Here is a 26,169-nt window from a genome sequence, read left to right as displayed (position 1 = left end):
GGTCCTCTGTTTTAATCTGTCCCCCTCTCACGAGGTCTCACTGCCTAAATTGTGGAAGTAGATCACCAGGCCTTTCTTCCCAGTCTGTCTCATTCTGAAAGCTACTCTGAAACCTGTGTGGCACCAGAGCAACACAAAGGCTTCCACAGGCAGATGTCTCGTGGCTGTGTGTAACCAGCGGCCATCAGGACTTAGGAGCCCTTGGTTGTGTCTCACCCTTTAACGTACACTAGGAAACCCTGGGAATCTTGTCAAAAACTGGTCCCTGGACTACATTTTGAGTAGTGTTGGGGTTCAGACTGTGCCCCTCCTGCCTGCCAAGAAACATGTCCGGAGCCTTAACGCAGTGTCTGTAAATGTGACCTTATTAGGGTAGATTCAAACCATCAACTTTTGGGTCAGTTGTTAGATGCTTGCTGAGTGGGACCCACAGCGACCCAGAACGAAACACTGCCATCCCCCCAATTGTCCCTGTACCTGAGCCCATTGATCGTAGCCACTGTGTCAATCCATCTCCTCAAGGGCCTTCCTCTTTTTGGCTGTCCCTCCACATTACCAAGCATGATGTCCATTTCCAGGGACTGGTCTCTCCTGACAACGTGTCCAAAGTACGTAAGACAAGGCTTACCATCCTTGCCTCTAAGGAGCACTCTGGCTTTCTTTCTTCCAATACAGATGGGTTTGTCCTGTTAGCAGTCCCTGGTACTTTCAAAATTCTTCTCCAGCACCACAATTCCAATGCATCAATTCTCCTACCTTCTTTCTTTATTCAAGTCCAACTTCCACATGCACATGATGCAGTGGAGAAGGCCGTGACCTGGGTCAGGCGCACCTTAGTTCTCAAAGTAACATCCTTGCTCTTCAATACTCTAAAGTGGTCTTGTGCAGCAGATTTACCGAGGGCAATGCATTTTTAAATCTCTTGACTGCTCCTTCCAAGAGAAATGATTGTGAACCTGAGCAAAATGAAACCCTTGACAACTTCAATCTTTTTTTCCCCATTTAGCATGATGATACCTTATGGGCCACTTGTGAGGATTTTGGTCTTCTTTACAGTGAGCTGTAAAGCCATACTGCACAATCCTTGATCTTCATCAGCAAGTGCTTCAAGTCGTTCTCACTTTCAGCAAGGAAGGTGTGTCAACTGCATACGACAGGTTGTTCATAAGTCTTCTTCCAATACTTAGGCTTGGCATATAGATTGAAAAAGTGTGGTGAGAGGATATAACCCTGATTGCACACCTTTCCTGATTTTAAGCCATGCAGTATGCCTTTGTTCTGTGTGTACAACTGCCTTGATCCAACTTCAGCATGAGTCCAGTGGAGTGTTCCAGAGGTGCCATTCTTCTCAAGGTGATCCACAGTCTCTCATGGTCCACACTGGCAAATGCCTTGGCAGAGTCAATGAACCACAAGTAACATCTTTCTGGTAAACCTTTTTCTGATATTCTCTGCTTTGAGCCATGAGCCCTCTGACATCAGCAATGATACCCCTTGTTCCATGTCCTCTTCTGAATCTGGCCTGTAGCTGACCGCTTAACCATTTGCCCTAGCCAGAGGCTTCTAAGACAGGAATGGCCTTCGAATCTTGTTTCTTTTGGTGGTCCGCCCCCAGGCTCACCTCCTGATTCAGGGACCAGGAGAAAGTTGCCCAATGGTCAGCACCTCTCCTCTCATTCATCATTTGACAGGACCAAAGGACTCACTGAGCCCACAGCCTTGTGGTTCACATGAGTGGCCCAAGCGGGGCCTGGGAACACTTGCTAAAAGATGTGTGGATTAGCAACCTGTCTAGACTCCCAGAGCAGTACTTCTTCAGCAACGTTGCCTTTCAGCTTGTTGTTTATGTGTCTTATGCTAAGCTCATTAAAACTCTCCATAGCATTTGTAAATAAGGACTCTTGAAATTTTATTTCATTTTGCTTTTTGCCTGCAAACTAAAAAACACACCAGCATAAAGTCAAATCTGACTCACTGGAGACCCTCTGGGGGCAGGGTAGAACTGCCCCTTGCATTTCCAAGACTTCAAGACCTTCTATCTCCTTAAGAGATAGAAAGCCTTATCTCAGAGCTGCTCATGGTTTCAAACTGATTACCTTCCCAACACATAACTACTCTATTAGTCTGGGTACTTTAGAGAAACAAATGCACAGAAACTCATGTGTAAGAGAGAGTTTTATCTAAAGGTTAAGTGCGCATCAAGAAAACATCCCAACCCACTGCTGCCCAAACCCACAAGTCCATTAACCCGTATGTCTGACACCAATCCACAAAGTCCTCCTCCATCTTACAAAACACACAGTATGCTGCCGACTGCAGGAGGAAAGCTGAGTCAGCACTGGCAGGGGTCTCAGCACTGGCAGGGGTCTTCAGGTCCATGAGTCTTCTTCTCTTGCTGGAAGTGAGCCTTGCCAGCTGAAGCAGGGAACTGCTAAGGCAGCTGCACCCTGGTCCGACCATAAGAAAGCAAGAGACCCGAGAACTAGAAAGTTGAGGCTCACCGAGCCATTTATCCCTCCGTCCTTCAATTAACCCCACATATGTTTATCGGCCAGGTTGGCACAATAAACTAACGAACTCACTACTATACCACCATAAGGAGTAGGAACAAGAAGGGAAGGATGGAAAGAAAAAAGGAGAAGGAGAAAGAGAAGGGGAAGGAGAAAGAGGGAGGGAGGGTAGAGGAAGGGGAGGTGGATGGGAGGGGGAGGACAAGGATGCGGAGGAGGAGGAGAAGCTATACAATCCAAAGAATCATTCTTAAATAGTGGGATCCTAGGCTCCATCACAGGCTGGTAGGGAGAAAGTTTGGCTCAGCACCCTTGTGACGAGGAGACCACTGTCCTTGAAAGCAGCCCTGTTGTCTAAGTCTGAATCCCAGCAAGGATACTGGGTCCACTCAATGAGAGGAGTCTCTCCTGCACAGCAAATATGTTTCTCAAAGAATTTCAGATGACATGGAATGGTTCATACCTATTGCGGAGTAAAAAAAAAATAAAGTAAGGAATGAAACTAAAGTGCTGCATATTTTTGAAAAAAGAAGAGCATCAGAGTTCAAAAACATGAAGGAAAATCACATGTGTTCACAATGTGTGTATGTGTACAGATACATACATACACATATATGTACATACATACACACACACATATATATGCAGTGGAACTAGTGGTGATGCTATTCTTTTTGGAAGGTCCATGTTTATATTTTCATTTTTTATAATGATTCTATTATTTTTTTAAAAGAACAGAATGGCTTCTCCTTCCCAGCTGCCCCATGAGGTACATTGAGAGCCAGGGGGAGAGGAGAGGTCAGCAGACCTTCCCTATACAAGGGCAGGGCTGACAGGGTGGGGGCAGGTCTAAGTGTGCCCGGGGGTGCAGCGCCCACTGCCCACCTTCAATGGACCCGTAGAGGACATAGAAAATGGAAGTCTGTAGCCCAGGTGTGGGATACAGAAGGATTTTTCCCAAGCTGTCTCCCCCAAATATATGCCAGACAGCTGCTTGGGAATGACTATACTTGGAGGTCATCAGAAGTAGGTCAGGGGTTATTCTCCCTGCGAGCTATCAGCCGTCTAGAGCAAGTAGTTACCACTATTTATCCCACAACAAATAGGGCCCACTCCCTTCTGATAAGGATAGTAGTTGTCTGTTTCCTTGTAGGAGACCCCAGAGAGGTCAAGCCCACCCAAGGATGATCAAGGTTAGGTCGCCATCTTGAAGCTAGGGTCTGCCCATCTTGTCACATATATAGCCCCAATCCCTCCCCTTCCTATTGCGTGTATGTCCCTAGACCACCCCTTCTGATTTCTGTATTACCTATAGCACAGCCCCTTCCTGTGACGTATGTCCTCACCTGTAACTAGGGGGCTTACATGTCCCCAGAGAAGATAAATAGCCCGGGCTACCATTAAACTCTCTCACCCTCCACGTGGACCATCATGCGGGGCAGAGGTGAGCATGCTACCATGAATTGTGTCTGACTCCCATTTATTTCAATATCTCTATCTCTCATGCTCTCTATGACTTTACTATGATCTTTACTTATTATCGCTGTATAATTGCACCTACCGGACCCATAATGATGTGTTAGGGGCTGGCTTCCCCTGACACCCAGGGTCCCTCCCTTCTAGGCTGATGGGAGCTAATTCCAGCTGAGGGGATGAGTCTGTCCACAAATTGTCCCTCCTCTGTCCTCCTCTTCATTTTTTTAATGGTTAACATTTTTTATTGTGGTAAATGCATCTAACAGAGTATTTGCGCTTTCAATCATTTTTGAACAGTTACTATTACTTAGATGCATAGCTCTGTGCGACTGTCCACACTCTCCGTTTCTAAATGTGGACACTGCCTTCACAGAAACTCCGTGCTCGGTAAGCAGTCATGGCGCCCGCCAGCCGCTGGCAACCACTCATTAACTTGGTGTCTCCATGAATTTGCCTATCCCAGACCCATCGGCTGAGCTGCAGAGCTCTGGAAGCTGTCGGCGAAGAAGAGTCACCTGGGGAACTTAAAACAAAGACAGGACCCAAGGCCCAGTCGCAGAGCAGCGAGAGACAGGACTCTCCATGTATTCGTGTCTTTAGAAAGCTTCCAGATGATTCTAAAGGACAACCAGGGCTAAGAGCCCCTACCTGCGGCTGACATAAGAGCAGAGCACCCCTCCTGCCACTGTTCTTTAGGGTGGATCTTCCAGAGACGCCCCTCCCTGCTGTACCCGGGAAGGCTCTATAACAGTGGTTCTCAACCTTCCTAATACAGTTCCTCAGGCTGTGGTGACCCCCCCAACCATAACATTATTTTTGTTGCTACTTCATCACTGTAATTTTGATGCTGTTAGGAATTGGGCGACCCCTGTGAAAGGGTCATTCAAACCCCCACCCCCAAAAAGGATCGTGACCCACAGGTTGCAAACCGCTGCTCTATAACCTATCCATCCCAGCACCCACAGGAAGTATGCTAGGCCCGTCCTTTGGCCCCAGCCCCAAGCGTAAAGTCACTGCTTGGTGGCTTCTTCTGGAGCCCAGACCAGGGGGCAGACAGCACTCACCAGGATGGAGAGGATCACAGGCCCTCGGATGACCCACCAGACAGATTCCTTGGCATTGATATCCCAGCACCTATGGGAGGGAGTGTCAGGTACAGTCAGGAATCCGGAACTTGGTATTCTCTGAAGAGGTGAGTCCTTCCTACAAAGGACCCTCATGCGCAGCCTGAGGCCTGGGGGAGAGGAGGTGCCCAGCAATACCATAGCCTGTCCCTCTGGTGCCACCCGGAGGGCTGCCGCAAGGTCCCAGCTCTCCCCATTCAGGCCCCAGCAAGGACCTGGAGGGCAGGGTGTGTGTGGAACCTGAGAGTTGGAAGACCCTGTAATTCACTGGCAGCTCGACTGCCTACCGAGGCCCCGGTGACTGGCAGGGGCTGTCAGGAACAGGAACATCAGTGGGGGTGCTTGGCAAACTGGAAAGCATGGGTCTGATCCAAAGCAACTTCAACTCTACCCCAACTGGATTTGATACCAGAAGATATGAGAAAGGTTGATAGAACATTCCAATTTTTCCCTAGAGGAACAGAAACATATAAGTGGGTTTTTTATATGTTTTTAAGAAATCGCCCATTTAAAAAATATATAGCAAAGCAAGTTGGTGGGCTGAATTTGCATTGGAAGACACTTGTGTGCCTCATCCAATCTCACGCTTGGTTGTGTTCTGATCAAGATGAGAGCCTGATCCCCATCCTCTTGTCTCACTTCTTCCCTGATGCCTTTCAAGCTTCCTGTCTGTGTGTCTACTCCCAGCTGGGCCTCCCTGGGCTCACCTCCACCCTGAACGCTACACAGCCTCCTTTACCAAGCAAAACCAAGATCTCTGGGTTGTCCCCTTGTCTGCCACACCCAGAGTTGTTCAGAATGCTTCTGCTGTGTTCTCTGCCTGGCAGGCACAACTGAAGCAGGGAGGGAGACTCTGGATGGAGATGGCAACAGTGGCCCTTTCCAGAATGTCCTTCACTGAGCAACATCTTCCTGGAGAGTCACGGGTCATTTGGCATGCAACCTCACCACAGAGTTGGCAGGCGGGGCAAGGAGAAAGGAGGCCTGGCAGGGTGCCAGCCTGGAGAAGGTAACCCAACCCATCTGGAAGCTCTCAGGGTGCCACCCCTGAGGATTTCTGGGCGTTCGGAAGCATGCCACACTAGAGAAGTGTCTTGTGGGTCCCAACATGAAAAACAGACTTTCCTTGGAAAAATCCCAAAGAAAGATCCCCCCTGTTGGAAGAACTGGACCATCTCAACATGTCTCTTCTTCCTCAACTTACCCATCATCTTCCAGAAAGTGCCTGGTGACAGCCCACAAAGTAACCAGGACGGCTGGGGAACCTGAGGATAAAGATGAGGGAAGAGGCAGAGTGACACACACATGCGGATCAGGGCTGATAGTTATCTCCCAGCCCAGCTACTGGCCAGCTACGAAGGTTTGCTTTCCGTGGGAATCCTCTTTCTATCCTGTGTAAGCAGTAGGCCACATTCCTCAAGGGCACCGTGGCTATCTGGGGAAATGAAGACCACTTGAGGCTAGGGATCTGGATGCCTGGGCCAGTCCCCAGGGGACCTCTGCAGACAAGGAAGGAGGGGTGGGGACACCTGAGCAGACTTTTGGAACCTATGGAGCCAGAGTGGTCAAGCCCCTTCTCTAACTGGGATATGCCCAGCAATGGATAGGGTGTTGTTGGCACAAAACCAGTTGAGAACCACAGATTTTATTCAAATATGACTTGAAAAATGCTTGACCATTACATGATCACTGTTACATGCGAACAAAATAGGGACTACAGAAGGAAATGTACACAGGAACTTTGAAGGTACGTGTAAGGACAGGTCCTGACTTCTGATTTAAGCCAGCAGACTAAACTTACACATTTATCCTGACTTCCTCCCGAATTCTTTCTAAAATAACAGTAAACAGCCAACCAAAGAACCATCGATAAAAATGGTCTAAACGCATAAGCACGAAAAATGGACAAGAAGAGATGAGCGAGGTCACCACCTTTAGTCATGTGGGAAGCTGTCAGCCGGTAGAGACTGGTGTTGCAGAGTGGAGAAAGGGCACAGGAAGTTCTGGGAGAGGAAGGCTGCTGGAGGTGAGGCTGGTGGGAGAGGGTGTTTTGAGAGTCTTGATAGGAAATAGACAATCCCCCCGATGACCTTCCTGACCATGCCACTGCCAAATAGCTGTGCGGCCCAAATGTTCCAAGGTGAACAGGCTCTGGACCAGCAGAGCATCCGTAGACTGCTTGGCTAGCTCACCACACTGAAGGATTCGTCTACACCTACACCGCCCAATGCAGGAGCTACTCATCACATGTCTTACACAGCACTTACCCTGTGCCTGGTACGCAGTTTTTAAAGACTCAGTATTAATGAGGTCAACAAACAAAAATTAGTTGGGTTTCTATACAGAAACCTGAAAGGAATTATTTACAGTAATATCTAAGAGGAAAAAATACCTGGGAATAAATTTAGCCAGGGTGTGAAGAACTTAGACAAGTAAAACTATAAAACACCGGAAACAGATATTAAATGGAAGGATGTTCCATGTTAATGGATTGAAAGACTTAATATTGTAAAGATATCAGTACTGTCCAAAGTGATCTAAAGATTCAATCCAATCCTGATGAAAAATTCCAATACCCTTCTTTACAGAAGGGGAACCACCAACCCTCGACTTTATATGAAATGACAAGAGGTCTCAAGTAGCTAAAGCAATGTTGAAAGACAAGAGCAGAGTTAGAAGTGTCCTACTCCTGGTTTTAAAATACACTATGCAGTTCCAGTAATCAAAACCCTCTCGCTCCAGTATAACAACAGACATAAACATCAATCGAATAGAGTTGATAGTCCCAAAATAAACATATATCTATGGTGAACAGAATTTTGATAAGGGTGATAAGTCCATTTGATGAGGGAAAGACACGTGTCTTCAATAAAAGTTGTTGGAAAAATTAGATTTCCACATGTGGAAACATTAAACTGGGTTCTTGCCTCACACTACACACAAAAACAAATTTAGGAATATGAATATGAAAACCAGATAGTCAACTAAAAAGGAGGGGGTAAAGGGGAAAATGGGTAGCAGGGTCACAGGGCACTAACCCACCCAAGGGGAGGGTATTGTTTATATCTCCACAGGAAAAGAGGGACCAGACTTCAACCCAAGATGTGAATGAAACATACAGACATGGAGTAGGGAACCAGTGGAAAGGTCTGAGGTTGCCGGCCCTGATCCCCACTATGTGGACACCTGCCCCTCTACCCAGAATAATTTATTTCAGAGGACAGCACTAAATCTGCAGCTCAGGGAGAGGGACATGTCTGATCAGAGCACACGGGAGCAAATGAAGGGGGAGGAAGAGAGAGTGGAGCACATCCTGGCCCACCAAGCCTTGAGGACGAGATTCCCACTCAGAGCAGCCAATCCACAGAGAAGACCATATGGCCGGCCTCACCATGAGACACAACATCCCTCACTGACCCATAGCCCTACAGGGGACAACACTGGAGACAGTGTGGGAATTGCACCCGATCTGATCCCACCACACTGAGGCAAAACACTAAGGGTTTGCAACAGAACAGCAAGGGGAACAGAGCAACAAAGTCCCCAGGGAATACCAAAAATAGTCTTTGGGGCCAGGGCTTGGCACCCCATCAGACTCGGAAAATACTCCTAAAGGCCAACAAACAGTCCTTGAACTAACTACAAACTTTTCTTTGTTGTTGTTGTTTTGTCATTGGCTTTTTGTTGTTTTGTTTTCGTTTGTTGCTTTGTTTTGCTCTGTCTTGTTTTTGTGCACATTATTATCTCTGCGGGTCTACCTAATTAAGATAGGCTGGATGAATAATCTGGAGGAGAAAACAAAGGGACCAATGGTTAGGGGGGGCATGGGAAAAGGTGGGGTGAGGGGAAAGGAAGTTGTGTTAACAAACCTAGGGGCAAGGTAACAAACAATAAGCAAACCAAATCAATGGTGCGGAGGGTGTAGGAGGCCTGGTAGGGTGTGATCAAGGGTAGTGTAACTGAGAGGAATTACTGAAACCCAAATAAAGGCTTAACATCATAGGGGGACAAGAGAAAAGTAAAAGCAAATAGAGGAAAGAAATAGGAGGCCAAGGGCATCTATAGAGGTCTAAATAAAGGAATGTACACCTATAAATATATTTATATATGAGGATGGGGAAATTGATCTGTGTACATATATTTATAGGTTTAGTATTAAGGTAGCAGATGGACATTGGATCTCCACTCAAGTGCTCCCTCAATGCAAGAACATTTTGTTCTATTAAACTGGCATTCCATGATGCTCACCTTCCTGACACAATTGCTGAGCACAAAGCAGGCACATAAGCAAATGTGGTGAAGAAAGCTGATGGAGCCCAGCTATCAAAAGATATAGTGTCTAGGGTCTTAAAGGCTTGAAGGTAAACAGCCATCTAGCTCAGAAGCAACAAAGTCCACGTGGAAGAAGCACACCAGCCTGTGTGACCACGAGGTGTCAAAGGGATCAGTTATGAGGCATAAAAAACAAAAAAATCCTATCATTGTGTGCTCACTTTCCTGACAAGATCAGTAAAGACAAATGGGTGCATAAGCAAATGTGGTGAAGAAAACTGATGGTGCCCAGATATCAAAAGTCATAGCGTCTGGGGTCTTAAAGGTTTGAAGGTAAACAAGCAGCCATCTATCTCAGAAGCAACAAAGCCCACATGGAAGAAGCACCCCAGTCTGTGTAATTATGAGGTGTCAATGGAATGTATCAGGCATCAAAGAACAAAAAAAATCAAATCATTGTGAATGAGGGGGAGTGCAGATTGGAGATCCAAGACCCATCTGTAGGCTACTGGACATCCCCTGACAGAAGGGTCTCAGGGAAGAGACGAGCCAGTCAGGGTGCAGTGTTGTACTGAGGAAATATACAACTTTCCTCTAGTTCTTTAATGCATCCTCCCCCACTATCATGACCCCAATTCTACCTTACAAATCCAGCTAGACCAGAGCATGTACACTGGTACAGATAGGAACTGGAAACACAGGGAATCCAGGACAGATAAACCCCTCAGGCCCAATAATGAGAGTAGTGATACCAGGAAGGGAAGGAGAAGGTGGGGGAGAAAGGGGAAACCGATCACAATGATCTACATATAACCCCCTCCCTGGGGGATGGACAACAGAAAAGTGGGTGAAGGGAGACATCAGACAGTGTGAGACATGACTAAATAATAATAATTTATAAATTATCAAGTGTTCATGAGGGAGGGAGGGAGGGTAGGGTAGGGAGGGGGGAAATGAGGAACTGATATCAAGGGCTCAAGTAGGAAGAAAATGTTTTTAGAATGATGATGGCAACAAATGTACGACTGTTCTTGACACAATGGGTGGATGTATGGAGTTGTATGAGCCCCCAATAAAATGATTTTTTTAAAATCACCACAAGAAACAATAATAAGGAAAGAACCAAATAGATGATATAAGGACACTTTCCAAGAAATGAAAAAGTGACTTTCCAGGTGAAATGACCTCCAAGTGCCAACAAAGTAGCTAATAGGCACTCTAATTCTTTTTAAATCTTCATTAAACTATAAAGCTCCGGAATGTTGAAATGTTCATCTCTCTATGCTCCACTTATATAAAGAAATACGCGGGCTGAAATTTGTTCCTATTATTGTAGATGAGGACACTGCCCATGTCCATACAGCTGACACCGGCTGATCTGGGGTTCCAGCCTAGTCTGTCAGACTCCAAACTGGGGGTACTTTGGGCAGGACCAGCAACGTAAGGCACACCCCCCCTCCTACGTGCTCTGCAGTGCTGGCCTTTGTGAGGCCACATAGCCCTGCAAGTCCCCAGTGACTGAAGGGCAGTTGCTGATAATTGAGCTCTACAGACTGAGGTAGCTATTCTGATGGTGTGGTAGGGGGACGTGCAGGGTATAGACAAGCCAAAAATGCAGCGGCAAACATCCCTGTGAAGAGTACGACTTACTTAGGGCACCACGAGAAACCAATGACACCAATAGCTGGCACACATGACTGTCCCTGCCAAGCCAGTGACTCCCAATAACCTGTTTCTCTGCCTAGAGCCAGCGAATAACTCATATATATATTTTTTATCAAATTAGCAATGGATGTGTGGGTGGGTGGATGGATTGGTGAATGAGGGGTTGGATAAATGGATGGATGGATAGATGAATAAGTGGGTGATTGGACAGACGTGTGGGTGGATAAATGGATGGATGGGTAGATGACTGGATGGAGTGATGGATGTTAATTATAAAATAAGAGGTAAGGGGTTTGGAAATAGCCCTTGATTAAACTCCTGAATCTCCCCTGTCTACAGTGGAGCAGAGTATGTTATGTCGTATCTCCAAACAAGAATTCTGTGAGGGGGTTCTGGGAGTCGTTGCCATGATTAAATGATGCATATAAAGTACTGAGTCCAGCAGTCCCTGGCACATAGTAAGTGCCCAAGAAACTGAAGCTGTTCTCTTTGTTGACCAGGGAGGAAAGGGTAAGCTGCTTATTGGGAGAGATGTAACAGAAGCCTGTAGTTGGCTGACTTGCTACTATTTCCCCGTTTAAGTCATGTGCCAATCAGCATATCCCATTCTCTCAGGTGTCTGTGATGGGTTCAAGTTCATGTATGAGGCTTAAGTTAGTCTAATCAGAGTATTTGCTGGGAGGTCTCAGACACAGGCTCTTTCTTCGTAACATTAGGGACCAGAAGGCCCAGAGTGCTGAGATGCTGACAGTTCTTTGGGAATACCAGTTTACCAAAGAAGTGGCGTTACAGAAGGAAAGTGGAGCGACAGTAAGAAACATTGTTGAGCTGCCAGGTCAAGCCTCACCTGAAGTTGGTGATCCCTGAATTTTTCCATTATGTGAACCAATCTCATTTGTACTGTGTTTATGGCCAATCTAAACCAGATTGTCTAATATCAGCCACCAAAAGTATCCTGATAGGAAAATGAGTTTGAATGGAATGTTTAAGGAAAACTAGCCAACAATTGTTGGGTAGTATGAAATTCCAGAAAGCTGTGGTGCCAGACATGGGGGCCAAATTGTTTTCAACTATTATTTTCCATTTGCCAAATAAAGTGATGGCGGCCCCAGTTTAGCACTAAGTAAAACTTATTTAACTTGTTTAAGGTCCTACCAGTTAGATAAGCATGGGACTTGACTAGAACCCAACACCTTCTGACTCCTGACTCGCCACTCAGTGCTCTTTCCCCGCTTCCACCTAACACCCAGAAACGTACCCCATCCAAGGGCAACAAATCCCTGGAGGCACTTCCTTTCGGAGAAGAAGGAGATGACCAGGATCGTGTGGAGGTAGAGGCCTTCCACCAGCAGCCAGGTGTAGTTGGCCACGATGCAGTACTGGAAGAAGACCATGACCAGCTTGCAGCCCACCTGACAGAGAGAGGTTAGTTAGCTCCTGGAGGGGCGGCTGTGGGTGCTCCCAAGAGCACCTCAGGGCTGCAGGTTCAATAAAACGATCCACAGACCACAGCAGAACAGGGGCCGGGGGTTCAAATCCTGAACTGTCTGCCAAGCGAGGAGGGGAAAAATACCTCTTCACTTGTAGAACTGTGTTAGAGACTGCTGACCACTGCTCGCTCACCTTTTAGATGAGGAAACTGGGGCCAGCCAGAGAGGGCCAGGGACTTCTGAGCAAAGGGTTAGCAAAACAATGAGCTCGGTTTCCCTGGAAACAGATGAAGAACGGGCATAGCAACTAGGACAGGAGGCAACCGTGTGGTAACAATGGCCCCTGGCTAAAATAATCTAGCCTGGGGAACTATCCATCCTGACACAGGAATTCTGGACTCCTAGTGTGGTGACACTGGAAATAGACATGTCCCTTGCAGAAAGTGCTGGGGGCTATTGACTACAAGATGGTAGCAAGGACTCTTGTTTCCTGTGGGGCACGTGGTTTCCATGCTACCTTGGCTCCCTCACCCACCCTGGCTGGGATCCTCTCTCACATCGAGGACAGAACTCCAGGAGTGGCCCTTTGAGCTGCTCTGAGATGCTGCCTTTGGAAGAGGGGACTGGTGCTCGTGGGCCAGAGGGGACTCTTGTCCTCAGGCTTCTGGGTACTCTGGACTCCAGACGTGGCTCATGACCAGTTTGTGACTCTAAATCAGGGGTCCTCAAACTTTTAAAACAGGGGGCCAGTTCACTGTCCCTCAGACTTTTGGAGGGCCAGACTACAGTTTCTTTTTTAAAAAAACTATGAACAAATTCTTTTTTTTTTTTTACAGTCTTTGCCCTAATCATTTTTTTCTCCTGTTTTCTTTTTTTACATTTTATTAGGGACTCACACAACTCTTATCACAATCCACACATATACATACATCAATTGTATAAAGCACATCCATACATTCCCTGCCCCAATCATTCTCAAAGCATTTGCTCTCCACTTAAGCCCCTTGCATCAGGTCCTCTTTTTTTCCCCCTCCCTCCCCTTTTCCCCCTCCCTTATGGAACAAATTCTTATGCACACTGGACAAGTCGGCTGCTAGGCAGGACAGGCAGTGGCAGCAAAAGCACCCTGGGGGCCGGATAAATGTCCTGGGTGGGCCGCATGTGGCCCGCGGGCCGTAGTTTGAGAAATGCTTAGTTGAATCTAGATGTTTCCAGATTGGTGGGTATCAATGGACTTGTCCACAGCTGCTCAGTGAAGGAATGGGGCTGAAATGGAAGTTTCTCAGTTCCTCATTAAGAGCTCGTCTTTCCCCTAGAGAATTCTGAGAGAGTCGTGGGCCCTGTCTTGAGTGACTTCTCACTCTGAGTAAGAAATAACGCGCATGACAAACTAGGGACAACACAAAGAGTTGGCATCAACCCGGTGGCAGTGAGTTCGGGGAGTATGGGATTCCACACGTGAGTCGTAGGATGTGGCTGGCACTCCCGGCAGGCGGAGCCAACCTCCATGTCGAATCCCTTCTCCCTCGTCTGCCTCCACTCTGGAGACTTGAAAAAGAAAAGCCCAGTCTCCTCACTTCCTTTGTAGTGAAGTTGGAGCCAGTGACATGCAAGTAGAAGTCCCCAGGGAGGGTGTCACTTCCTAAATGAGAAAATAACTCTTCCTAAAGAGAAAAGAAAAAAATTTGGTGTTTGCTCTTTCTCTTCCTTTTTGGAGTTGGCACCGGCATCTTGTAACCATGGGCTGAAAAGCATGAGGTCAAAGGCCTGCGGTAGGATTGGCATCATCAAAAGATAGGAAAAGGCTTTATTTCATGGCAGAACAGAGCCTCTGTGCCGCCTCTGCACTGTGTGGTTCCAAAGTGCTTCGGGTGAGATACAAGTCCTACAAGCGTCAGCCACTGGCATGCACACATTCCAGTCAGGGAGATCCCCCAGTGACACCGACTCTAGGGATCATCTGCGCATTTGGACAGAGAAAGTGTTCAACTTAGTGACACACAGTTCTTCACTGCACACCCCTGTCAGCTCATGATCCTCGGTTGGTTGGTTTGCTTTGATTTTTCCTAACAAGCCCCACTCTGACTAGACGTGGCCAGGACCTGACAGGAGTAGGGAGAGGGGGAGGCCTGCTTAGTCCCAGAGTGTGGAATCCACTCCCGGAAGCCAAGACAAGCCCCGCAGGTTTCCCAACACGAGGTCCTCATGCATGACCCACCTGATGCCATGGGCCCTGGGAATCTGTGGTTACCTTCTGCTCAGTCCTGGCCTTAGCCCCTTTCCCCGAGATATACTATGTACAGTTTCAAGACGGCTGGGTCCCAGCCCTCCTCACAGTTAGGCTAGGAAGGCAGGTAGATGTAGCTGTGCTCGGCAGCCAGGCGTGTTACCTTGTGGGCGTCACAGTAGGCCGCATCGTCCGAGGAGAAGAGCACAGCGTCCTTGATGAAGTTGGAGAGAGCTCGCAGGATGAAGGACACAAACAGGTGCATGTGGATGTAGTTTCGGGTGCAGTGGAGCCTCCTGGGGGGCGGGGACAGAATGCAGGGCCCCAGGGCTCTGAGTCAGGAGGGGCTGGCGCTCACCAGGCTTGCTGTTGGCCCAGTGCATTGGGGAAACTGAGCCTCTGGACAGCACCTCTCTCCAGGTCATACATCTCTCTGTTAGTGGAGCCTGAGTGAGACCCATCTGCCTCAGGTGTCCAGATCCCTCTGTCTCGTGTATGATTTGAGAAAGGGGGTTGGGTGGGTAGAAGAGGACTTGAAAGCAGATCGTAGTGATGGTGAGAGGGCACCGCATGGTGAACGTACCGAGTGGACCCGAATGAGACAATATTATATCCTGCCCTGCCCTGCCACCATCCTGGCTTCCTCTGTGGCTTAGACCAGGCAGGGCTGCACCAGCATGGGGCACAGAAAAAACCTGGGCTGCGGGGAGAAATCAGCCTGAGGCGGTGCCACATTTGAGCTCTCCGGCCCTGAGCACCATGTTCCCTTCCCAGAGCCTGGGTTTCCGCTCTGCTGAGTGGGGGCGGGGGGGGTAATTGAGGGGGGCACACAGAGGTTGCTACTAGTACTAGTTCCACTTCTTCTGGCCACAGAAGCAGAATTTCTTATTGGAACTCATTACAACTCTGGGAGGCTGGCCCTACCCTTTCTGACCCTCATGGCACACGCAGGCAATCAAAACACTGCATCCCTTGGCCACCGTGATTGGCAGGATGCAGGGTTGGGCGTGTGACCACTTTGGGCCTATGAGGGCTCTCCTAGGAATTCTACTGGCATGAATGGCAAACAGAGGCTCTTTGGACCTCATGTTTGTTGCAAAGCTGCCGGAATGCGCACCTGTGGCGCATGGTGGCAGTCTCTGCCAGTCCTGAAGAAAGCCGCCTGAGGATGAGGCCAACACAGAACTGAAAGATGCAGGTCACGCTAGCGACTTCTATTGACGCCTTTCTTTATATATATAATTATATAATATAAAATATTAATTATATATCGACACCTATATATACATTATTTTTGTACATCTATATATATATAGTATTTTTGTTATTTTTGAGAATCTATGCAGGAAAAATACACACCGATTCAAGTTTCTGCAAGTACAGCTCAGTGACACGTGCATTCTTCCAGGCGTGCCACCACGCTGCCCCTCCTTCACTGAGCTGCTCAGTTGCATTGACTTCCTGCCCTACGGGTCTCATCTGATGCTGGTGTGGCTGGCGTCATCTGGTTCCCACCGAGCTTGTTCTTAAGAGGGTACAACGCTCGAGGCAAGCATTCTTTCCTAGTTAAGCTAATCTGTTGTTTGGCGGTAAGAACACTTCAGGGGATATTTGAGGTTCAAAGTGCAAGGACCGTCTTAGGGCAATAGTTTCAGGGATTCATCCAACCTCTCCGGTTTCAGAAAAGATGGGGTCTATGAGAATTGGAAACTCTGTTCTGCATCTACCCCTATAGAACCTTTGATGAAAACATTTAATATCAATAACTGAGCATTCCCCGCTTCTGTTTTATGGCAAAAGGAAGCAATTGTTTGTGGAAGTCCTTAATTACACATTCCATTTCCAGCTCCTATCCCTGACTCCTCTTCTTCCTCTGTTACTTCAGGTGAGTTAGGGGCTCACTGTGCTTCGGATGGCTGCTCGCCCACCTTTAAGCACCCAGGAATGATGCAGTAAACCAGGCGGCAGAAGAGACGCACTAACCATGTTATTTGGCTAATCAAGTGGAATATCTCATGAAACCATGATCTCTGAACCAAGGAACCAAATCCCACGCGGGGTGTGATTGTACAGAAACAGCCTCCGCCGCTATTTTCTGGAGGTCATGGTTACAAATTCTACTCCCGTCTTTGAGCCCCAATATCCAGCCAGACCTGACGTCAGTTGTTCCTGGCCTGTCAGTTATGTGGGTCACGCATGCCACGTTTGCTTTTCGGAAGTTGGTTAGAGGTGGGATTCGGTTCCGTTGCAACTTCAAATCTGGCAAACAGGCTTATAAATCATTTACAAAATGGGGATGATGTCTACCTTAGACCACTGTCTGAAAATCAGCTATAATACAAGTAGAGCCACGGACACCATCAAGCTCGGTAAACACTATTCCTGATGATTTTCCTTCCTCCAGGGAAGTCCACGGGGACAAAAGTAAGGGACCATGTTTTGTTCATGTTCCCCCCCCCCAGGGTGGGGCCATAGAAAGTTGAACGACTGAAGGACAGAACAAATGAGCAAGGTCAAGGGAACTTGAATGCTTTGCTGCAGGTCATCTTCTCCACCGAATTAAAAAGAGACCCAAAGTCTGTGCTGGAGGAGACCGGGGAGTGGTGAACGGGCGGTGGGTTCTCACCGGAAAGTGCAGAGGATGCCGAGGGCAGCCAGGAGCATCACGAGGGAGGAGCTGTAGCCCACGGTGTACATGACCTTCAGCTTCAGCAGGTATGCATGCTGCAGAGAGAGGGGCAGGTGTCAGTCACGCCCCCCTCCCCCACCTGGCTGGCTCTGCCCTCTGCTGCCTCGGAGCGCACCTGCTTTAGGCAGCTTGAACTCCACCAGCCCAATGCTATTTGTTCACGTCCAAGGACACCAATGTGCAAGCTCCTAATCTCAGCTTTGAAAACTATCCCAGGAATCCCTTGATGCCGATTCAGATGCCCACTCCATGTGTACAGCCTCCTGATAACACCCTGAATGCACACCTCTACTTGACTATCTCCAAAGATGAGGTGCGCGCCGTGCTTCAAGTAAGCAATTCGGTGTATATTATTATTATTATTAATTATATTTGCCCTCATGTGAAGCTGAACTCTAATACTTTTCATATCACATATATTGATTTTTAAAAATGTATCTTCTGGACCCACTTCAACTAAACTGAATGTCAGACATAAGGGGGTCTGTTTTAAAAGGGGGCCCAGATCAGATGTTACATTTTAATGTACTATGATCCTCTCTAAAATATTCTCTGTCTGTTGACCAGAGGATGTTCCCACCCTTTGACTATTGTCAGAGGGAAGTCACCTAAGGTTTAATACATGTATAGATCCTGAACATGGATTTGGGGCTTCTGCCATCCAGTGACTCCAGAGAGAATCTACAGGGTGAATGTATAGAGACAATAACTGAATAAATGGTCCCTTGGGGCCAGGGTGGAGAAGGTTGGGGGGAAATGGGGAGCTAACAGCAAGCAGTACAAGAAAAAAAGGTTGATTGTACAACCTTTCTTGATATGACTTAGCTATTGAATTGTATGCTATTTGGATCATGTCCCAATACAACTGTTTAAAAAGGTATGAGCTTTTAAAAATAAACGTTTCATTTTAGAATAATTTAAAATGCACAAGCCAGTTACAAAGATAGTAGAGAGGTCTGTCATTTTAAAAACCGTTATTATGTACATCAACCAATAACTTATCTTCTCAGCATTAACTAGTCCTTGTCTCTTCAATGTCCTCTATGCCATTAGCACAATTAACCACTTGTTCCGATGTTCCAGTTTACTAGTGTCCTCACCCAGATTTGAGCAGTTGAAAACCTCCAGATGTGTTCTTGACCATGAACAGCTAGACTAAGCCCATCACCTCCTATGGTAGTTACATAATCTGGTGTCAGTTTGGGACTTGAGAGGATTAAGAGTGAACGGGTGGAATCTAGTCTGTCAATCGGATCATAGCCAATGAGGCCACTGTGTGGGCATGGCCTTCTCCCAAGGAACTCCTGGATTCTGGGGACTCCTGGATTTCCTCTTTGGAGGTGGGAAACAGTCTCTCTCTCTCTCTCTCTCTCTCTCTCTCTCTCTCTCTCCCCTCCAACCCCCCTCCCCCTCTTGGCTTCCTCCCTTGGAGACTCTCTACTGACAAGACACATCACTATGTGATAGATCCTGGAACTGGAGAAGCCACGTGGAGACCCCTGCTAGTGCTGAGATGCTTACAACTCCACTGGATCCAAAGACTTTCCACCTACTGGCCTGTGGTCGCCCTGCATTCAGTGTCCTTGCATGTGTTTCATGAGTCTGAAGAGGACTTTTTAGATTGGCATCGGACATATGGACTAATATCAGACTTATGAGCTTGGACTAGATTGGAATGCTTTCTTAATGTACAATGACCTTTTATATAAAGCTCTTTTATACACATATGAGTGTCTATGAATTTGTTCTCTAGTCCACTGTGCTCATATTAATAAAGCTCAACAAGGCACCCATTGATTCAGCACCTCTTTCACACTGTTGGTTCATCTTTAATTAAATATTTTGTCAATAGACTGGAGGAGTGGGGGAAAATTTAATTATGACCTGCAGAGATAAACTCCAATACTTGCATTTAGGTTCAAAAGATAAATTGTATTGTTGTGCCTCAAGAAGGGTCAAGGGTATGAAACTTAAAACAATAACATGATGCCGATCAAATGTACAAATATTTAAAACAAAATATTCTATGTAAGGGTTTCAGAAGGAAAACAATGTTTCACTGCCACTGAGTTGATTCCGACCCTTGGTAAAATGTTCCTTAGGATTTCTGAGACTATAAATCTTCACAGGGGTAGAGAGTCTCATCTTTCCTTTGTGGAGTGGCTACTGGGCTTGAACTCCTGACCTTATGGTTAGCAGCCCGATGCCTAATCCACTCCTAAGGCAAGGCTGCAGTGGAAATGAAAATATTTTCATCTGTCTAGAAATATGCCAGTATCAAGACTTTAGAACATGCATTTCCTTTGAACTCCCTTTTACCTCTAAAATGTATCTTAAGAAAAAATTAATCCAAAATATGAAAGTATATTTATTTTTTTAATTAAAAAAATTTTATTGGGCACTCTTGCAGCTCTTGTAACATTCCATACATCAATTGTATCAAGCACATTTGAACATATGTTGCCAGCATCATTTCCAAAACACATTGTACTTGAGCCCTTGATACAAGCTCCTCTTTTTTCCCCTCCCTCCCCTACCCTCGTGAATCCTTGATCAATTATATATTATTATTATTTCATATCTTACACTGTCCATTGCCTTCCTTTACCCACATATCTGTTATGCATCCCCTTGGGTGGGGGAACTACAAATCCAACCTTGTGATGGGTTCCCTCTTTCTCTCCCTTCCTCCTCCCCATAAAAGTATATTTATATATAAAGAAGTTTAGCACAGAACTAATTGATTTAAAAATCACAAGTGTCAATAATAAAATGTTAACTGAATTAATTTCAATTCAAATGATTTTAATGATAGGCCACTTTTAAATTAATGCTTACCAGGCATTTTAAAAGCTGCCAGGATATGCTAAAAATAAATGTTAAGTGAAAAAAGCAGACTACAGATTACATGTGTAGTGTGGCCCCAATGTTTAATTTTTTTAAAAAGTATTAGATTGAATTATATGAAATTGACCTTTTCTCTGTGGAACAGAAATGATTGAGTAGCAGCAATTTCATGTAGTTTGATCTCATACAGGCATGGAAACGTGGTTACATTTGGATTATAGGGTGATGGCGGATTGCTATTTTCTTTCACAGATATTCTACACTTGTAATTTTTACTCAGTGTGAAAGTGCTATTTTATTATCAGAAAAAGGGGTAATTAAAATTTTAAAAGGTATAGGAATCATATCAGAGAACACTGACTAGCAGTTAATTCCCATGACAATGACCTTGCAGTTCGAGCAGCCCAAGCTCCCTCATGTCAGTGATGCACGAAGGAAGCCATACAAGCTTCAGAGCCTGCAGAGAAGGGTTTCAAACCCAGGACAGTTACTCACCAGCTGTATGACCCCGGGCAAACTAGTTAATGTCTCTGAGCCTCAGACGCCTCGTCTGCAAAATGAAGACAATAACACCTACCTTGAAGGTCCACGTGGTGCAAGGCCAGAGAAGGCATTGGGTACAGGACCTAGACAATTATTCCTGGTACTTAGAAGCTACTCCTCACCTGCTAGGTCCTCCCTTGGCCCACCTGTCAGGGGGATTAGATTATCCAAGGTATGAGGTAGCTGCTAAAAATTAGCTCTACTCTAGTGAAGCTAATGGACGGCTCTGGAGACTGGCTGCTCAGGCCACATTTGGACATATTATTGTATAAGGCACAATAAAAAAGGTGGGGGGGGTTGTATCATCTGTTGAGAGCATAAGAAAGACTGAGTATATTCTCCCTGGAAAATGCAAAAACAGCAGCCGTGACTGTACTCAAGTGGTTGATGTCAGGCAGAAGAAGCCCTATATGTGAGCTCTGGTAGGAGGGAGGAGGGGTCACCTACTGTGGACTGATTGTGTCCTCAACATATGTGCTGGCCCCTAAGTCCCCATCTTGTGGGTGTAATCCCATTGAGGAGCAGAGTGTTCTTTGTGAAATTCACGAGGAGCACGTCGGTGGAGGGTGTGTTGTAAAACTAACCACTGAGAGATAGAAGAAGGGCAGAAGGGGCACAGAGACACCCACCGCCTACCAAGGCGACAAGTCAATTCTGGTGCATAAGTTCACTGTCATCAAGTCCGCTCTGACGCACAGTAACCTTGTCGGACCAGGGGGAAGTGCCCCTTGGGTTTCTGAGGTGGTAACTTTTTAGGAGAGTAGAAAGCTTCATCTTTCGCCCCCGAAACAGCTGGTAGTTTCAAACCGCTGACTTCACAGTCAGCAGCCCACTGCCTAACCACACAGCCACCCTCCAAGTCAAAGTAGAACCATTCGATAATTCGACAGGCTTTCTGAGACCAAGTGCTTATGGGAGCAGAGAGCCTCATCTTTCTCCCACAGGGCAGCTGGTGGGTTTGAACCACTGACCTTGTGGTTCAAAGTTTAGTGCTTAACCCAGTGCACCAGCAACTAGTACTACTAGGGGAGAGACTGATTCCAGGGGGAGATCCCCAGGGAATTCTGCGAATGCAAGAGAGTCTGAGAAGGATTTCTCCTCCAGACTGCACAGAGATGGCCTTTTCCCAGTGCGCTCACATCAGACTTCTAGAACCCTGAGAAAGAAAGGTTATTTTGTTAACACCACCCACTTGTGATGTTTCGGTCACAGCAGCACTAAGACGCGCCTTTCTAGTTCTCGGGTCTCTTGCTTTGTGATGGTCGGACCAGGGTGCAGCTGCCTTAGCTGGTTCCCCGCTTCAGCTGGCAAGGCTCACTTCCTGCAAGACATCCCCAAGGCTAAGCCACATGGAACTACCCTGATGCAGTCCTGGGTGTTGGAGCAGCCATATGGAGACCCCTGCCAGCGCTGAGATCTTTACACATTCAATGACTCAGCTTTCCTTCTGTAGTCGGCATCATTGCGTGTGTTTTGTAAGATGGAGGACCTTGTGGATTGGTGTCAGACATATGGGTTAATGTTGGACTTGTGGGCTTGGGCAGCTCTGGGTTGGGATATTTTCTTGATGTGCACTTACCCTTTATATGAAACTCTCTCTTATACATATGAGTTTCTGTGGATTTGTTTCTCTAATGTACCCAGACTAACATAAACTCACTGCCCCTTAACCAATAACACTTTGTTTACAAAAGCAGGCAGTGAGGTGGACTCAGCTCAGGGCCACACTTGGTCAGCACCTTGCCTAATAAAGCAAACCCCATTCTGTTATCCAAATGGAATCTCTGATGGCCGTCTGACAATCAGGGTCCTTTTGTCAACGGCATAGTGATGATGGACCTTGTTGTCATTGTTGATGGGTGCCGTGGAGTTAGCTCACCGAGGAAGTTGAAAAAAGAAAACCAGCTAATGTGTACCTTCATTGCTGGGTCAAAGAAACCACATTTTATCAATAAGAGAATGAGCCAAAGCCTTGACGAAGGACGAAGTCTGCGTCCGTTTGTGGACCAGTGTTTAGCGACCAGTGTTGTGGTCCAGCGTTTAGCAATCAAGACACCAAATGGTCTTGAAACGGTTGCAATTGTAGGGATTATTATTATCTTTTTAGAAAAAGGGTTGGTTTATGGTAGTTCAAATACCTAAAACTGAACATTCAAACATCTCAAATTTCAACTTTAGGAACCAAAGTTTAACATTTAAACAGGAATATAGTTTACAGGGCACCAGAAAGGTAATTTATTGTATGTCTGCTCCAGAATATTCATAAAGATCACTTAGTGGTGAATAAAATGTGTTTAACCAGCAGTCCTATTCTGGCCAACCTGTTGATTGACTGTAGTTCAATACCAGAGAAGAAATTACTAAACACTTCTTCTCTTAATCTAGACAAGATTTGGCCTGTAACTCAGAAGGGAGCACATAAGCGAACAAACCAACCTAACTGTTTGGTGGAGACAAAGGGAAAAGCACGTTCATTGTAATCATCTTAGCCCCCTTTCAGTGTTTTCCCTTTGACCCGCTTAAAAAAACAACAAACAAACAAATTAAAAAACACAAACAAACCTCAACTAAGGATTTCTTGGGAGTCTGTGGTATTTGTATCCTTCAGGTTCAAACCATAGATGCTTTTTCACATTTTGCATGTGTAACACTGCTAGGAATTAGTATCATCTTAATATGAGCTGAAGCCAAGCTAGGTCTCATCATTCTCACCATTCTTGGACCGTCCATTTTCTCTACCAAAACCGGAGCTTGACATTTACTTTTTGGACTCTTCAACACTCTCACAAGCATGTGGTTCAGACCCTGGGGTCTGTTTGGCTCCAGCCAACGACTCCTGATATGTGGTTCTCATTGTGTGGACCCCAACATTTTGGGGGTGCTCTCAATGATTCTTAAGAGTGTAAGGGCAGGCATGCAGAAATCACTTTGGGCAATAAGGTGTAAGGGTGGGTTTGCTGAAGGTTTGGGTTAGAAAACTCTTTTGCTTGTAGGAAAGAACCATTGGGAAGTCAGGTCGATCCTGCCCTTAGACAGGAAATCAAAAACCAAACCAAAATCCCTGAGTCAATTCTGATTCATGGCCACCCTAGAGGTCAAGGTAGGATCGGCCCTGTGGGTTTCTGAGACTGCAGTTCTTTATGGGAATTGAAAGCCTCATCTTTCCCCTGAGGACTGACTGTGGTTTTGAAGGGCTAACCTCGCAGTTGGAAGCCTGAGGTGTGACCACTAGGCCACCAGGGCTCCACCGACAGGTCAGAGCAGGGAAATTTGTGTTCGTGATCACCGGCAGTCACCTTACATCAGGCACATGCCCGGTCTTAGGGAAAAGCCACCAGCAAGGGCAGCTGGAAAGAGCAAATGTTTCTTGGTAACTTGACAGTGTTCCCTCATCTGAAGGTTCTGCAATTCATCCACTGCTTTCCCAATTATTTCCAAGGAAATGAGCTCATTTCCTTATTAAGCCAGTTTAAAATTTGTTACTTGCAGCTAAAGCCGAACCTGGATTCTGCCAACCGTCATCAGACCATTCCCTCTTAATTTTGCACGTTTTACAAATTTGGTCAGCATAAGTAAGCTTCATAGCTTCGGATGAGTCAATGATACAAAAGATCATCTGCAGTGAGCAGAGCCATGGACCCTCCCTGCTAGACTGTGGGTGCCCCTCACAAGTCCTTCCTGGAGGCTGTAATTAAACTACACTCCCTGAGCAGGTCTGAAGATCTCATTGTGTTTCCATGAGGATGAGAATACTTGGGAGGGAGAAACCCTGTCATCTGCTTAGGTCTATGCTCATTATACTTCAAACTGAGCAAGACGGATTGACCATAGAGAGTGGAGCCCGAAAACAAATTCAGAGGTGGGTATGGTCTGCCCCCCAACTCCTCTTTTCTCCCTTGCTTCCCACCTCCAGAATCTCTAACACTCTTCCACCCCACTCTCCAAGAAGCTTATCCATCCATGTTCCCCCCATGCCTCTGCTACCTCATAAGGATAGCCACTGACGCAGGGGCCTCAGGGGGCCAGTTCACTGTCCCTCACACCCGTGGGAGGGCCGGACTATAGTTTAAAATAAAACTATGGACAAATTCCTATGCACACTGCACATATCTTATTCTGAAGTAAAAAAACAAACGGGGCAAAAACACCCGGCGGGCCAGATAAATGTCCTTGGCGGGCCACTTGTGGCCCGCGGGCTGTAGTTTTAGGGCGCCGCCCTGATCCATGTGAACCTCAGTTTTTTTATCTGAGAAGTAGAGAGAACACAATGAACTCGCAGGGTTGCCTTGGGCAGTTAGTCTAATGGAGCAGGAAGCAGCTGGCTCGCGGGGTATGTGCAGCACAGCGGTGAACATTTCCTGGACACCAATGCCTAGAACTCCCTGTGCCCTGTCGTTGCTACATTCCTATGACTAGAACAGTGCCTGGCCTATAGCAGGAGCTGAATACGTCTCCACTGAATGAACAAGTACGTCCAGGGAGCTCCTACTTTAGTGAATGAGAAGACTCCACCACAAGGTGACCATTTCAATATAATAGGGTGGGTAATAGAGTGCGGCCAATCCAGAGCACTAGGGTGGCCATCTTAAGGGAAGGGGAGGAAGGTCTTCCTGTAGTTTGTGGGGTCAGTGTGGAGTCTGGAAGGACACGTAAGAGTCCGTAAAAGACAGGGAGGGAAGGCTACCACCAGAAGTACTAGCAAGGCCAAGGCCGGAGAACATGGGCACGGGATGTATTGGGTTTGAGAGACAGGGCTGCCCCTGCTGGAAGCCTTCCCGGAGGACAGTGACTTGGAGAGAGCAAGTCTGCTGCCAGACCCCGGTGACCACCTTCAGGGAGTGCCCCCAGAATCTCCCCAAAGGTTGAGTGCCCCACTCCTGTGTCCTCACGGCCGGGTGTGCAGGTATGTGGGCTCCACCTGCCCCAGGCAGAACAGGGAGGCAATTCCTTTTGAGCCTGAGCACTGAGTGAGGGGTCACTTGGTCAGATGTTCTTCTGAATTTCCATGTGTGCATGTCATTTCCATATGTGCACGTCATTCTCTTCACAAACCCCTGCATTCAGAGCGAATGTTAACCCCATGTCTCATATGAAGACATTGCGACAAGAGGGGTTAAATATCGCCACCGCTCTTCCCCCACCTCCCCCCCCCCCCACAGGTCCCATGTCTCGATTCAGACTCACCGACGTGGCTCCAAGAATTTAATGCCTGCAACCAGGCTCTTCCAGCTAATGAACAAGTCAGGGCCTATCATTCACGGTGGTATATGGAGATTTTTTAACTGTGGAAAGGGTGTCATCTCAACACCCTATACGGGGCAGATAGGATCCCTGGTTGACAGACAAAGGTAGTGACACAGGCCCACTGAACCCAACAGAGCAGGGG

At 46.8% G+C, this 26,169-nt stretch overlaps 1 protein-coding gene across 3 annotated transcripts in view; it reads right to left on the bottom strand.

Annotated features, from left to right (window-relative positions):
• Positions 1–26,169, bottom strand: part of SCTR (secretin receptor) — a 152,921-nt gene that overhangs the window by 18,065 nt on the left and 108,687 nt on the right. For all 3 annotated transcript variants that reach the window (XM_075530259.1, XM_075530260.1, XM_075530261.1), the window contains exons 5-9: positions 17,331–17,428; positions 14,868–15,000; positions 12,306–12,459; positions 6,315–6,375; positions 5,051–5,120 (exon numbers count right to left, since the gene is read on the bottom strand). In XM_075530259.1, the coding sequence (XP_075386374.1) occupies positions 5,051–5,120; positions 6,315–6,375; positions 12,306–12,459; positions 14,868–15,000; positions 17,331–17,428 (516 nt within the window). The remainder of the gene's footprint in view (positions 1–5,050; positions 5,121–6,314; positions 6,376–12,305; positions 12,460–14,867; positions 15,001–17,330; positions 17,429–26,169) is intronic.

This window comes from Tenrec ecaudatus, chromosome 13 (genome assembly GCF_050624435.1).
Source record: "Tenrec ecaudatus isolate mTenEca1 chromosome 13, mTenEca1.hap1, whole genome shotgun sequence".
NCBI classification, from domain to species: Eukaryota; Metazoa; Chordata; class Mammalia; order Afrosoricida; family Tenrecidae; genus Tenrec; species Tenrec ecaudatus.
Note: the sequence above shows the minus strand (reverse complement) of the source record. Positions and strands in the feature narration are given on the sequence as shown.